This window comes from Pantherophis guttatus, chromosome 10, assembly GCF_059756535.1.
Source record: "Pantherophis guttatus breed Tessera chromosome 10, ASM5975653v1, whole genome shotgun sequence".
Taxonomy (NCBI): domain Eukaryota; kingdom Metazoa; phylum Chordata; class Lepidosauria; order Squamata; family Colubridae; genus Pantherophis; species Pantherophis guttatus.
Window position 1 is genome coordinate 28,627,079 of NC_142072.1, and position 14,953 is coordinate 28,642,031.

The 14,953-nt window shown below is 46.6% G+C and overlaps 1 protein-coding gene across 1 annotated transcript in view; it reads right to left on the reverse strand.

Moving 5' to 3' along the window:
• Window positions 1-14,953, reverse strand: part of ZBTB8A (zinc finger and BTB domain containing 8A) — a 28,026-nt gene that overhangs the window by 6,111 nt on the left and 6,962 nt on the right. Inside the window, 2 exon segments of the mRNA XM_087876767.1 lie at window positions 1,470-1,639; window positions 12,910-13,869. Of these exon segments, the coding sequence (XP_087732893.1) occupies window positions 1,470-1,639; window positions 12,910-13,869 (1,130 nt within the window).

Consider the following 14,953-nt stretch of genomic DNA (forward strand, 5'->3'; position numbering starts at 1 on the left):
ACCAACTAACCTGTTGCTAAAGTTCACCTCTGGGAACAGCTGATTGGGGGTATTCCAGGAGGCCGATCCACCCACCAATCAACTTTTTTCTTGTTTCCCTCCCCAAAAACTAAGGTGCGTCTTATACTCTGCTGTGTCTTATAGTCCGAAAAATACGGTACTTATGGCAGTTGCAACAGCCCAGCGTTAGGCAATCACTATTTGTAGCCTTTCCAGCCAATTTCTGACAAGCAAGGTCAATGGGGGAAGCCAGATTTGCTTAATGACCACATGGTTCACTTAACAACTACGGTGGTTGTTAAGTGTACATGATTTCCTTAACAGCTATGGCAAAAAGGGTGTAAAATAGGGCAAAATGCATTTAAGAACTGCTTTGCTTAGCCACACAAATTTTGGGCTCTATTGTGATTATAAGTCAAGGACTACCTGTATATGTAGTATAGCACCTCTAACACATTATCAAACTATACTTCATGGTGCCTGTGGCATTGCCATCAAAGCACCTGTAGAAAAGGCAGAGGCAGGGCTTCAGTTCCAACACCAGGCCCACAATCTTGCAGGTTCCAACCAGCAGAGCCTGACAGGCCAGAGCAGGGAGTGGTCATTGGCTCTCTTCTCCTGGATGGTGACACCAGGCGTCCTGGGCAGCTGAGGAGTTAATGGCAGGTCTTAGCCTTCCTCTGGCCATTATCCACCCCTACAGGACAGGTAGAAAACTAAAACTAGCCTCTGTGCTGTGGAACTGGCAGGGAAGTCCCATGGAAAAGGATATGGGGTTGTGTGTTTAACCACTTTAACTGGATACTTATTCCTGAATTCTGGAAGGGGCTGCTGCTAATAGAATACATAGACCAACAGAACTGATAGAAAAATTTATTTCATGATGAGATATAATGTTAATTCTGACATATTAACTGTATTTTATTTTTTAACTCCCAACTGAGTTGGGGGGTTAGTTGAGTTCAGCCCACAAGACAGAGCAATTTTGCAACTGAACTAAAAAAAATAACCCATCCAAAACTAAACTGCTGCTTTTCCCACTAATTCCAATTGGAATATCAATATGTGATTGACACTGCCTTGAAATTAGAGCAACTTTAGAGCCCTCCACCATGGCTCCACCAAGCTCCAATTGTATTCCTATTTGCTATTTAAGCTCAAGTCACTTTTATTGGGCTTTAGAATTAACATTTCAGCTAAACATACAAAATGGGATTTTTAAAGAAGCTGCATTGTAGCTGGTGTATCTCTACAATGCTGACTTTGCCTGGAGGACACATGCTTTGCCCATCTGGCGTTTCCAGATGTGTTTCACTACAACTCCCAAAATTCCTAGTTAGCCTCTGTGTGTGTGTGTGTGTGTGTGTGTGTGTGTGTGTGTGTGAGAGAGAGAGAGAGAGAGAGAGAGAGAGAGAGAGAGAGAGAGAAGGTACCATTTTAAAGCAAAACAAAAAAAAAAGTAAGGTTACCGTCCGAAAATGGCTGCTCAAGTGATCCAGCCGACTGAATCTTTTCCCGCAGGCTTCGCATGGGTACGGCCGCTCTCCTGTGTGACAGCGAAGGTGTCGCTTCAGATCTGCTTTCCGTTTCACCACGTGGGTGCAGAAGGGGCATTTGAACCTCATCCGTGGCAAGTCATCTGGAATACAAAGCAATCCCTTCAGCTGCAAAATCCTCAAGACAAACACCAACTGGCCTGAGTGGGCATACCGGTCATCCAATGGCTTTGGAAAGCATATAGAAAAAGCATTTTGCAACCTTGGTAACTTTAACCTATGTGGACTTCAAACCCAGGATTCCCCAGCCAGCAACTCTGGCAGTTGAAATCCACGTGTTAAAGTTGCCAAGATGGAGAAACCCTGCTATAAAGTGTGCAAAGTGGTTGGTCTTTGTGTGCTTACTTGGCTGAATCTCGTTAAAGTGAGCAAGGACAACTTGCAATAGATTCTGTTGGAAACTGCAGGTGGTCCTCAATTTATGACTAGCTCCTTAGCAGCCGTTCAAAGTTATGACAGGCTTCTCCAGGGCTGCTTACAGCCCAAATTCAAAATTCTGATGGCTGCCCCACCCCCGGCCTGTGACTGCATTTTGGGCATTTGGCAACCAGCCCACATTTACAGCTGTTTGCAGCATCCCAGAGTCACAATGTACAACATGTTTTGCTGGAAATAGGTGTTTATTTTCCATTTCGGGCAAAACCAGCCCATTATGAACCATCGGTTCGCATAACAACTACAGCATTACAAAAAAGATAGTGAAATCAGATGGGGTCATGACCTGCCTAATGATTGGTAGAAACCAGTGGTGGGTTCCTCCCGGTTCGGTGACGATATGACATCACCAAACCGGTTCTCTTTGTTCGGGAGCTTGGTCCTCCTGCCCCCCCACCCCCCGCGTTATTACCTTTTATTTGGCCCCACCCCCAATCTATTTGCTGCCTCCCGAATCCCAGCTGATCGGCTAGAAGGAAAAAAACTGTTTAAACTCTTGCCGCGGGGCTTCAAAGGGCCGCCCTACAGCTAATCAGTATTAAAAGGCAGTGTGGTGGTAGACCAGAGTGCTCAAAAAACAAATGGGTAGACCGATGCCTCTCCAAAAACAAATGAGTAGACTGGAACGCTCCAAGAACAAATGGGTAGACTGGTATAGCTCTGCAAGCAGTTAAAAGCCTGGTAGACCAGTACCTCTGCTAAATCCTAAAGAATTGTCACATGACCATCAAACTACGCCCACAAAATAAGCCACGCCCACAGAACCGGTAGTAAAAAAATGTAGAACCCACCCCTGGTAGAAACCTATAATTCTGGGCTCAATTACAGTCAGGGCCACCTGGAACAGCCCGGCCCAGTCAGAGTCTGCCCAAGAGCTGCTCTTCCAGTGAGGCGCCTCCTTCAGGCTCAGCAGCTTTTTCACAGGCATCTTTTGTCCCCGAATGCCAGAGGCCTGTTCCCATCCCTCTCAGGGCCAAACTTGGCCTCTGGCACCAGAAGCTTTTTTCCACTGTTGAGTGAAAGAAACAGATTTGGGCAGAAAATGAGGTCTGCAGCTTCTCCCTACTTTGTTGGCTAGGATTGCCCGACTAGGAGGCAATTGCAAAGCTTCCTGGGTTTCGTCAATTTCTACCGACAGTTCATCCCCTCCTTTGCAAAGATCGCATTGCCGATCATCAACTTTTTAAAGACTAAGGGTGAGGGGAAACCAAAATCGGGTCAGCCACTTAAGTGGATCATGGAGTGCAAAGCAGTGTTTGAAAAGCTCAAATGACTGTTCGCAGCAGAACCCGTGCTGAAGCACTCCGACTCAGACGCCCAATTTGTAATTCAAGCTGATGTGAATGATGTAGCCGTGGGGACGGTGTTGTTGCAGAGAAATACCCAGGGTTTGCTATAGCTATGCACATACATTTCTAAAAAACTCACTGAGACTGAACAGAGGTGGGTGATATGGGAGAAGGAGGCGTATGCAGTGCGGTGGGCCCTATTCACTTGGCGGCATTTCTTGGAAGGGGCAAGGATGCCGTTTTATGGCTGACCATAAAAATCTGGAAGCCTTGAAAATTCCGTGCAGGCTATCCCCTAAACAAATCTGTTGGGCTCAACACTTTAATCGTTTCAACTTCACCCTGCGTTATGTCCCAGGGGGGAAGAATTTTATGGCGGATGCTTTTTTTTTTTTTTTTTTTAATTGATTTATATGCCGCCCTTCTCCGGAGATTCAGGGCGGCTTACAATGCGTTAAGCAATAGCCTTCATTCTTTTGTATATTTTATACAAAGTCAGCTTATGGCCCCCACAAACTGGGTCCTCATTTCACCTAAACCATTTCACTAAACCATTGTACTATCAAGGATGCTTTGTCTAGATTGCCCCAATACAATGGTGTTAAAGCCGAAGTGGTCAGACTTGTTATCCCCTTGAAGCAGCTAACAGCCCCGGTAACCACTAGAGCTCAGGGGAAGGAGGAGTCTGAGATTCCAGATGAACTGTGTGAGAAGCTCAAAGAAGCACTAAAAGCTGATGAATGGCTTACCACTCACCAAAATGACCGCACCATGCGTGATGGACTGGCTTGGGTTGGGACCAAATTATATGTGCCCTCAAGCGTGAGAGACACCATATTAAAGGGCGTCCATGACTGTAAGTCAGCAGGACATTTTGGATTTGTAAAAACCCTACACTTGGTTAAGAGGCAATTTTGGTGGCCTTCATTGAAGAGACATTGAAAGCTATGAAAGCTGTCCAGTTTTCACTACGGCAAAAAGACCTCCGGGAAAACCCACAGGGCTTTTACAGACTGTGGCTAAACACCAGGCACCATGGAAAGAAATATCTATGGACTTTATCGTGGAATTGCCTGAAAGTGGGAGGAACACTGTTATTTGGGTTGTTATGGATCTTTTTTTCAAACCAGGTGCACTTTGTTCCTTGCCTCAAAATTCCCTCCGCAAAGTTGTTAGCTAAACTCTTTGTACAACACGTGTATACTTAGGTTGCATGGTGCACCTGAACACATTATTTCCAATAGAGGTTTGCAATTTACACCAGTTTTGGCAGGAATTCTTGAAGCTGTTGGGAACCGCCCAGGGCTTAAGCGCCTCCCATCACCTCTAAACTAATGGGGCTTGTGAGTGAACTAACAGTCCTGGAACAGTACCTAAGGTGCTACATTAATTACCAACAGGACAATTGGGCTGACCTTTTGCCTTTCGCAGAGGTAGCATATAAATATTCTGTGCATAGTAGCACGGGGTTCACCCTGTTTAAGGTGGCCTCCGGGCAGGACTTTGTAGCTATGCCAGAGCTGCCTCAAGAGAAACCGCATGTAACCTCCTTAGTGGAGTGGATAGCCCAATTGCAGAACACTTGGCCAGTTGCCCATAAGGCACTGGAAGTGGCATGTCAGACACATAAGAAACAAGCTGACAAAAAATGTGTGAAGCCAAAGGATTTTCAAGTAGGTGACAAGAGTTTACCTCTCCATGAAGTACTTACAGTCCACCCAACCAACTAAGAAACTTGGTCTTAAATATGTGGGCCCATTCCCAATTGTTAAAATAATTAACCCCGTCACTGTGCAACCGGAGTTGCCCAAGAACCTAAAGCATATTCACCCTGTTTTTCATTGCAGCTTGTTGAAATCTGACACTGTATAACCCCTTCGCCCTCCATCTGACACTCCTCTTGTACCCACTCTGATTGAAGGGGAACAACATTTTGAAGTTAAAGAAATTCTAGATTCCAGAAAACATAGAGGGAAGTTCCCATATCTCATTTCTTGGAAATATTTTCCCCCTGCGCAGTCCGAATGGGTGGATGCTAAACATGTCCAGGCACCTAAACTCCTCCAGACTTTCCATAGAAAATACCCCAACAAACCCTGAAGGGATCGACGGTTTTGGTGTGATATAATGTACCATATTTTTTGGAGTATAAGATGCACCTTTTCCCCCCAAAAAGAAGGGTGAAAATCTGGGTGCATCTTATACTCTGAATGTAGCCCTGCCCAGCCTCGCAAATGGAGATTTCAGAGGCTGAAAGAAGCCTCAGAAACGAGCTTCAGAAAAAAAGCCTCAGAAACGAGCTTCAGAAGAAAAGCCTCAGAAACGAAGCTTCAGAAAAAAAGCCTTTTTTTCTGAAGCTGTTTCGGAGCTTTCAGAAGCAGAAAAAAAGTTTTTTCTGAAACAGAGTTTCAGAAGTTTCAGAGGCAGAAAAAAAAGCAAGGCACAGAGCTCACAACCAACTAATCTGTTGCTAAAATTCACTTCTGGGAACAGCTGATTGGGGGTATTCCAGGAGGCCGATCTACCCACCAATCAGCTTTTTTCTTATTTTCCTCCCCAAAAACTAAGCTGCGTCTTATACCCCGGTGCGCCTTATACTCCGAAAAATATGGTATGTTGCCACTGTATAAATTTGTATGGCAAATGCCTCTGTTACGGGGAGCTGAATGTCAGCTAGCCTGATGCTTGCTGTCATAAAATAGGGAGGGGGGAACTGTGGAGAATTTTCCATCGCAGCTCTGCAACTGTGGTTAACTTCAAGGCCATGTTGTCAGTTGGCTCTGGTATGCAGTGACTTCCGAATGCCTACCCACAAGGGGCGGGGCTGTATACTGTATCTTTATTTATGCTGTTCCCGCTCTGGTGCCTCAGAGCCTCCTTGAAACCATTTTGCATTCAGTTTGTTCCTAGTAAAAGTACTTTTCTCTAAATCTATGGAGCCAAGGCTTTTTCTTTCCTGGGAATTGAACAGAGGCAGCTCTGACAGATAGGATCAAACATGATATGCTTAGGTTTTTATTATACTGTAATTATGGGTCATCTGTATTACTCGTCGCTCTGAAACCTATTTTTGGTTAAAGCATGGGTATAAATACAAGAAATGAATATGGAGGAAGGGGAAATTGTTTAGGCTTGGAATACGCAAAACACAGAGATTGCTTCTTGGAGGTTGGAGAAAACTGGGTATGTCCGGACGGGATGACTGAGGCAGGTCTTGAGAGCGTTATCTGGGGGGAGTTCGATCCTGTGGCTCCCGAGGACATGGACAGGGTCCTGGGACGGCTGAACGCGACCACATGTTTATTGGACCCGTGTCCCTCCTGGTTGGTACTGGCTTCCCAGGAGGTGACACGAGGCTGGCTCCAGAAGATTGTTAACGCCTCTTTGAGTGAGGGGGTCCTGCCGGCCGCTTTGAAAGAAGCGGTTGTGAGGCCCCTCCTCAAGAAGCCCTCTCTGGATCCGGCTGTTTTGGCTAACTATCGTCCAGTCTCCAACCTTCGCTTCGTTGCGAAGGTTGTTGAGAGTGTGGTGGCGCAACAGCTTCCCTGGTACCTGGATGAAACTGTCTATCTAGACCCGCTCCAGTCCGGCTTCCGGCCTGGGCACAGCACGGAAACGGCATTGGTCGCATTGGTGGATGATCTCTGGAGGGCCCGGGATAGGGGCTGCTCCTCTATCCTGGTCCTGTTAGACCTCTCAGCGGCTTTTGATACCATCGACCATGGTATCATGTTGCACCGGTTGGCGGGGTTGGGGGTGGGAGGCACCGTTCTGCGGTGGTTCTCCTCCTACCTCTCTGACCGGTCGCAATCTGTGTTGACAGGGGGGCAGCGGTCGACCCCGAGGCACCTTGCTTGTGGGGTGCCACAAGGGTCGGTCCTCTCGCCCCTTCTGTTCAACATTTATGTAAAGCCGCTGGGTGAGATCATCCGTGGCTTTGGGGTGGAGTTCCATCAGTACGCTGATGACACCCAGCTGTACATCTCCACCCCAGGCCACCCCAATGATGCCCTTGAAGTGATGTCCCAGTGCCTGGAGGCCGTGCGGGCCTGGATGGGGAGAAACAGGCTCCGACTCAACCCCTCCAAGACTGAGTGGCTGTGGCTTCCGGCGTCCCGATATAGCCAGCTGATGCCATCGCTGGCTATTGGGGGTGAATCACTCGCCCCCACGGAGAGGGCGCGTAACTTGGGCGTCCTCCTGGATGCACGGCTGTCTTTGGAAGATCATTTGATGGCCGTGGCCAGGGGGGCTTTCTATCAGGTTCGCCTGATACGCCAGTTGCGCCCCTTTCTAGATCGGGACTCCCTATGCACAGTCACTCAGGCACTCGTCATTTCCCGCCTGGACTACTGTAACGCTCTCTACATGGGGCTCCCCCTGGGGTGCACCCGGAGGCTCCAGCTGGTCCAGAACGCGGCCGCGCGGGGGATTATGGGGGCGACGAGGCGCTCCCATGTGACACCTCTCCTGCGCGAGCTGCACTGGCTCCCGGTGGTCTTCCGGGTGCGCTTCAAGGTGTTGGTGACCACCTTTAAAGCGCTCCATGGCTTAGGGCCGGGGTACTTACGAGACCGCCTTCTGCCACCAATAGCCTCCCACCGGCCAGTGCGCTCACACAGAGTCGGCCTCCTCAGGGTGCCGTCCGCCAGACAATGTCGGCTGGCGACCCCCAGGGGGAGAGCCTTCTCTCTGGTGGCGCCTTCCCTCTGGAACAACCTCCCCCCAGAGTTACGTACAATAACAGACCTCCAGATTTTTCGTCGGGCCCTGAAAACCCATTTATTTCAACTAGTACCAAGAGCCTTGGTACTACAGTGGTTTAAAGCACCCTGTTATTAACACAGCTGCCTGCAATTTACTGCTGGTTCGAATCTCTCCAAGGCTCAAGGTTGACTCAGCCTTCCATCCTTTCTAAGGTAGGTTAAATGAGGACCCAGTTTGTGGGGGCAATAAGCTGACTTTGTATAAATATACAAAAGTATGAAGGCTATTGCTTAACGCACTGTAAGCCGCCCTGAGTCTCCGGAGAAGGGCGGCATATAAATCAAATTAAAATAAAAATAAAAAAAAAAATAGCTGGGCTGGCTTGAGTCAAATTTTAAACTGATTTTAAATTGGAATTGTTTTAATCACGGCCAAAAGATTTAATTATTTTAATCAGTTTTTAGATTTTGTATGTTTTGTATGTATGTCTTGTTTTTATTTTCGGCTGTTCACCGCCCTGAGTCCTATATTGGAGAAGGGCGGTATAGAAATTTAAACAAACAAATAAATAAATAAATAAAACCCCAAAGAGCCTCAGCCTGCTGAGGATTTCTGCCCAAGGCGCTCCCTGCAATCAGAATTATTCAACCCTTCCCTTTGGAGCTCTTCTGCTCTATCAGCTGATACCCTCCCCCGCAGGTTCAATGGGTGCATGGATTGCCACTTTGCTCAATTTTGGCACAGCCACAAGGCCAGAACCCAGAAATCATCAGCAAGAATATAAAAATCAGAGATGCAGTTTCCTAACATTCTAGGTAGGAACTAATGAGGCCTCCCAAGAGATGGTACTTATTTTCATTTTTAAACTCAGCGGTCAATTATTTTGGTCACTACATTACAAAAAAGTTGTTGAGACTTTGGAAAAAGCGCAAAGAAGAGCAACTAAGATGATTAAAAGCCTGGAGACTAAAACATATGAAGAATGATTGCAGGAATTGAGTTTGGCTAGTCTAGAGAAAAGAAGGACTGGGGGGGACATGACAGCAGTATGCCAGTATTTGAGTGGCTGCCACAAAGAGGAGGAGGTCCTTATTTTCCAAAGCATCTGAAGGCAGGACAAGAAGCAACGGATGGAAACTAATCAAGGAGAAAAGCAACCTAGAACTAAGGAGAAGTTTAATGACGGTGAGACCAATTAACCAGTAGGACTTGTTTCTAGAAGTTATGGGTGCTCTAACACTGGAGGTTTTTAAGAAGAGATTGGACAGTCACTGGTCTGAAATGGTATAGGGTTTCCTGCTTGAGCAGAGCATTGGACTAGAAGGGTCATTCCATGTCAAGTGGTCTGGGGTTTCCAGGTCGACCATCACGGATTTTGATGAAATTTGGTGTGAACATGCACACACGTCCCCAACGAACATTGGTAAAGTGTTATGTTTGCCGATGCAATACTTGCGGAGGTATAGTCATTTGTATGACCCCATACTGCAGCCCTCGAGAGTATGACTCTGAAATTTCAGCAACTTTGAGACATAATATCTCCGGCAATATTTTGTTGAGAGAAACAAAACTTGGCCATTTTGTACAACCTGTTGTGCTCTATTAAACAAAATAATAAAAACATTCTCATGAGCGATCTCAATCTAGATAATTGGGAGCAAAGTTGAGCGAAAATGACTGCAGCGCGAAAAAAGGGTAAAGTTTGGCTTCTTATATCTCTGGAAGGAAAGGTATGAGAAATGTGAAATTTTGTGCGTAATAACTTAGCAACACAAGGTTGTCAAATATAAAATTTCATTCTCCTACTGCTTTCTAATAGTTCACAAATTGAGTGTAAATTTGACGGTTTTGTAAAAGTGCCAAAAATAGGGTATTTTCAGCCCGCTTTTACAAAAAAAGGCCTTCTGGAAACATTGTTAAATCATTCTCATTAGAAAGAGCATGTTTCTAACCCCCTAAAAAAGTAGAGTAGAAATTCATTTTATTGGCCTGAAAGACAAGATGTTTGTTGGGTTCCAGAACCACATCTTATTTGTGTGTTTCCAGCACCTTCACTTACATCGTCAGGTCGACAGTATCAATTCCCAGAAGCAATGCTAAAGAATGTGGCATGTAAATTCAATAATAAGTGATTGTTGGAATTTGGCAGTTCATACTACCAGTATGGACTTTGGCTTGGAAACCATATAAGATACCCACTTTAGGCTTGGGGACCTAAGATAAGGTGCCCAATCGGCAGCTTGAGAACCGGATAGATAGCCACACAAGGCTTTGGAACCTCAAGAAAGAGCCTTGGTAGTACAGTGGTCTAAGGCACCCTGTTATTAAGCTGGTTATTAAGACCAGCTGCCTGTAATTACTGCAGGTTCGAATCTCGCCAAGGCTCAAGGTTGACTCAGCCTTCCATCCTTTCTAAGGTAGGTAAATTGAGGACCCAGTTGTGGGGGCAATAAGCTGACTTTGTATAAATATACAAAAGAATGAAGGCTATTGCTGAGCACATTGTAAGCCACCCTGAGTCTCCGGAGAAGGGCGGCATATAAATCAAATAAAAAAAAAAAAAGAAAGAAACCAAACTACAGGCTTGGGATCCTGAACCAAGAAACCCATCCGTGGCTGGTATTGCATGGCTATCAGGTGTTCCCCCTATGGGGATGGGGTTGCTGGATCAAGTGCCTGAACTGGTAGTGATAATGTCACCATGGACCAACACAATATAATAGTAGTAATGATGTCTATATAAAACAAACAAGACAAAACAATAATAGAATGGATGTGACGTTGCCATACAACGTCCTCCACTTTGTCCCTATTTTTAGGGCTTTATACATCAGCGATGAAACACCAACTCTACTTTTTTAGGGGGTTAGAAACATGCTCTATCTAATGAGAATGATTTAGGAGAGTTTCCAGAAGGTCTTTTTTTGTAAAAGCGGGCTGAAAATACCCTATTTTTGGCATTTTTACAAAAACTGTCAAATTTACACTCAATTTGTGAACTATTGGAAAGCAGTAGGAGAATGAAATTTTATATTTGACAACCTTGTGTTGCTAAGTTATTACGCACAAAGTTTCACATTTCTCATACCTTTCCTTCCAGAGATATAAGCAGCCAAACTTTACCCTTTTTTCACGCTGCAGTCATTTTCGCCCAACTTTGCTCCCAATTATCTAGATGGAGATCGCTCATGAGAATGTTTTTATTATTTTGTTTAATAGAGCACAACAAGTTGTACAAGATGGCCAAGTTTTGTTTCTCTCAACAAAATATTGCGGGAGATATTATGTCTCAAAATTGCTGAAATCTCAGAGACATACTGTCGAAGGCTGCGATATGGGGTCATACAAATGACTATATCTCTGCAAGTATTGCATCGGCAAACATAACACTTTACCAATGTTCGTTGGGGACGTGTGCGCATGTTCACAGCAAATTTCATCAAAATCTATGATGGTCAACCTGGGCACTTTCCTGAAATCAGACCACTTGACATGGAATGACCCAGAAGACCTCCAAGGTCCCTTCCAGCTCTACTCTACTCTACTCTACTCTTATTCAGGAGGTTTTGTGGTTCTTTTGCTATTTGTTGTAGTTAAGGCACCATGCTAGAAAGCAGGAGACCCCAAGTTTTTGTTCCACCTTAGGCATGAAGAGTCTCCTTCAGCCCAACTCACTTCACAGGGTTGCTGTTGTGGGGGAAATAGGAGGAAGAACAAGTATTGATTACCATGTTATCTGTAATAATAATAATAATAATAAAGGTGCAATACAACTAAATAGTTGTTAGCTGCCCAGAATCACTTCCTCAAGTTGGGGACTGCAAGGAGAAGCTGATGGCAATCTTGAACGATGCCACACTAGTCAACCGGACTAAACTATATGACTACTTAAGTTTATACAAAAACCCATTCAGACACTCTTCTCCAACCGATCCCTTCTAGCTGTGTGCCGGACTATAATTCATACCATCTATGTGCTAAAGAGCTAGGCTGCCAAGACAGCTGGCGGGCACTCAGTTGGGGAAACTCCTAGAGTTTATTTCTCTTAAATAAAATAAACTGTGAATTGTGAATAGCTCATGTGAGTTACATGAAAAGCCTCTTTAAAACAAATGCAGTTAGGACACATTCAATGGGTTGCCCTGCTGTGCAGCTGGATGCAACATCTGGTCAACTCCAGCAAAGGATCAAAGAAAGCAGAATTGTGTCTTTCAGTCAGACAGCATTTTCTAATAACAGTGGGGGAGGACATTGGAGGATCTGCTTCTGGCAGCAAACTGTCTTAGGCAGGCAATACAAAATAGTATTTGGGAATGACCTCCGGGGACAAAAGAAAGAGATGCTGCTGAGGGAAGGAGCAAAGAAGAGCAGGGGGAGCATCCAGCATCTTAACCATCAGAGAAGGAAACTTAGGAAGGACCCATCCTAATGGATCAAGGAGCTAAAAGCGACAGTAGGAAGTTTCTACCGTCAGATTTGCAAGATTCTCTTAATATACTTTTAGAATAAAGTAGAATTAGCTCATTAGTCCCACTTCCTGTCTGGTCTACCCATAAGGGCTAACCCACTGCTATGGCAGCTCACGATCTGCTGGGGCCAGCTCCAATGGGATGGGCTTCACTCTGTGCCCAACATGCCCCAAAAGCCCTGCCTCGGCCACCCACCACCACCTTCCCCTTAAACCAAGGGAGTGAAAAGACAACTCCGGATTGAAACCTCTGCTAAAGAGCTCAGTTTCCAAAATCCACCGAGTCCTGCAACAGCATTCATCAAACGTTCATGGTGCGTCCCCTGGAACCTTTGCAAGAACTAGCAACTCTGAGGGAGCCACGTTTGTTAATTTCCCACCCCTGACTGAGCTTCTGCCAAAGCCTGGAGCTTCTGCCCAGGTAGGGAAGGGAGTGCAGCGCCAAGGCTCTTACCCTCAGCCCAATTCCCCATGACCCCCAAGACAGCGGGCATGCTGGGGTACTGCTCTTCGGCTTTGGAAGACTTGGACTTGCTGGCAGAATGGGGCAATTCGTGCTCATGCTGAGGCACAGCCAGCCCTCTTGCGACTGCATCCGAGCCCTGCCCGTACTGGTAGCCGGCAGGACAGGAATCCCCTTCCGAGTCCACCTGGAGCTCCTCTTCAGAAGGAGGAGCGTGGCTCGCCTGCTCAGCAGCCCGCTCTTCCAGCTTGTTCACTTTGTAGGGGGGCCCGTCCGCAGGCTGGGCCAGCCCCAAATGCCTGCTTTTCTTCAGGGACTCCTGTCTCTGGTCGTGTTTGGAGAGAGGCTGGGCGGCTCTTGGGGCGGACGGGTAGTAGCTGAAATTGGTCCAAGAGTTGCTGTTGATCACACACGTCCCTCGGTCGGGGCTCAGGTGGGAGTGGGGGGGGCTGGACTCCGCTCTCCAGCCAGCACTGTACAAGCACAAGCGCTCCACGCCATTGGAGCTGACCTCCTTGTCCGAGAGGCTGAAATAGCGGTCCTTCTCCTTCTCACTGATGTCCAGGGATGACTTGATGAAAGTCTTGCAGACGCTGATGACATCGGTCATCTGCAGGAAGCTGGCGGCCGACATGACCTCGATCACATTCTGGCCGGTGAGGGAGAGTTTGCCTGAATACACAAAATCCAAAATCACCGAAAAGGTTTCTGGGGAAAAGGCCTGGAACGTGGCGGTGGTAGGCTGGCCGGCCTCCTTGGAGCACTGGGAGAGGAGCATTTTGAAGTAGCCGCTGCTGGCGAAGAGCACATTGCGGTGGGCTTTGAAGACCTTCCCCTCCACCAGGATGCTGCAGTCGCAGAACAGATCCTGCTGGCGCTGCTCATTTAACTGCTGCAGGAGGTGGGACTGGTGGGAAGGTATCTCCATTCTGAAACCGGGCAGGGTGTATGCTGCAAAAGAGCAGAGGGAGAGCCTATTTTACATACCCACAGTGGCTGCAACGTTTTTAACAGGAAGCTATATTCAGACCTTGGGACACAGAGATACACCAATTCATTCATTCATTCATTCATTTCTATAGCTATTTGTGTAGCTGCCCATCTCAGTCAATAACTTTGGGTGACCTATAATCCCAAGAGTATAAAAACAATTAATTCAATAAAAAGTGTTTTAAAAACAGTAAAAAACATCGAAAATAACTAGCCAAGATGCTTAGCCAGTTAACAGTAAGAGCCAGGAAGCTGGGCCCTTAGCACCTTCAATGCCCAGGGCTTGGGAACAGAGCCAGGCTTTTAGAGCTTTACGACAGGCCAAGAGAGGTGAGGCCCTACTAATCTCCGAGGGGAGGAAGTTCCACAGGGCAGGGGCCATTGCAGAAAAGGCCCATCTTCCAGTCCCACCAGCCAACCCTCTTTGACTGATGGGATATGCAGCAGCCCCCATCTGCTAGATCAAATTGGACGGTAGAGACTCTGGTGAAAAGGCTCCCCCTTGGACAATGGGGATGGTCTGCCAGGAAGTCAGACAGAAGGGGTGAGCTGGACTGCTGGGCACAGAACGGCTTGCTCACTCTAAGAGGCAGCAAATCCCTTCTGGCTTACCTGAAGATGCCGAGGACTGATCCTAGAAGCTTTCTTTAGCTAAAAGCATGGAATTATGGATTCCCCCAAAGAGAAATAAGGCTCTAGTCCATAGGGTTCTAAAGAGAAGAATTATTTAAATAATGAAATTGTGGGAGCCCACCTTGGCTGCTTTAAGATGGATGGACTTCATCTCCCAGAATTCCCCAGCCAGGTTCCCAGGATTCATTTTGCATACCCCACTGCAGGAGATGATTGTTATTAGCCTGTTCTGGGATTAGAGCTTTTAATGCTGACTGGGGAAGTCTGGGAGCTGAAATCCTCCTAATTTAAAGCTGTTGAGGTTGAGAAACACAGCAACTATTAGAAACAATTCTTCAGGTTTCAGGCAAGCGCCTGCATGCATGCACGCGCGCGTGCACACACACACACACACACACACCCTGGCATCCCC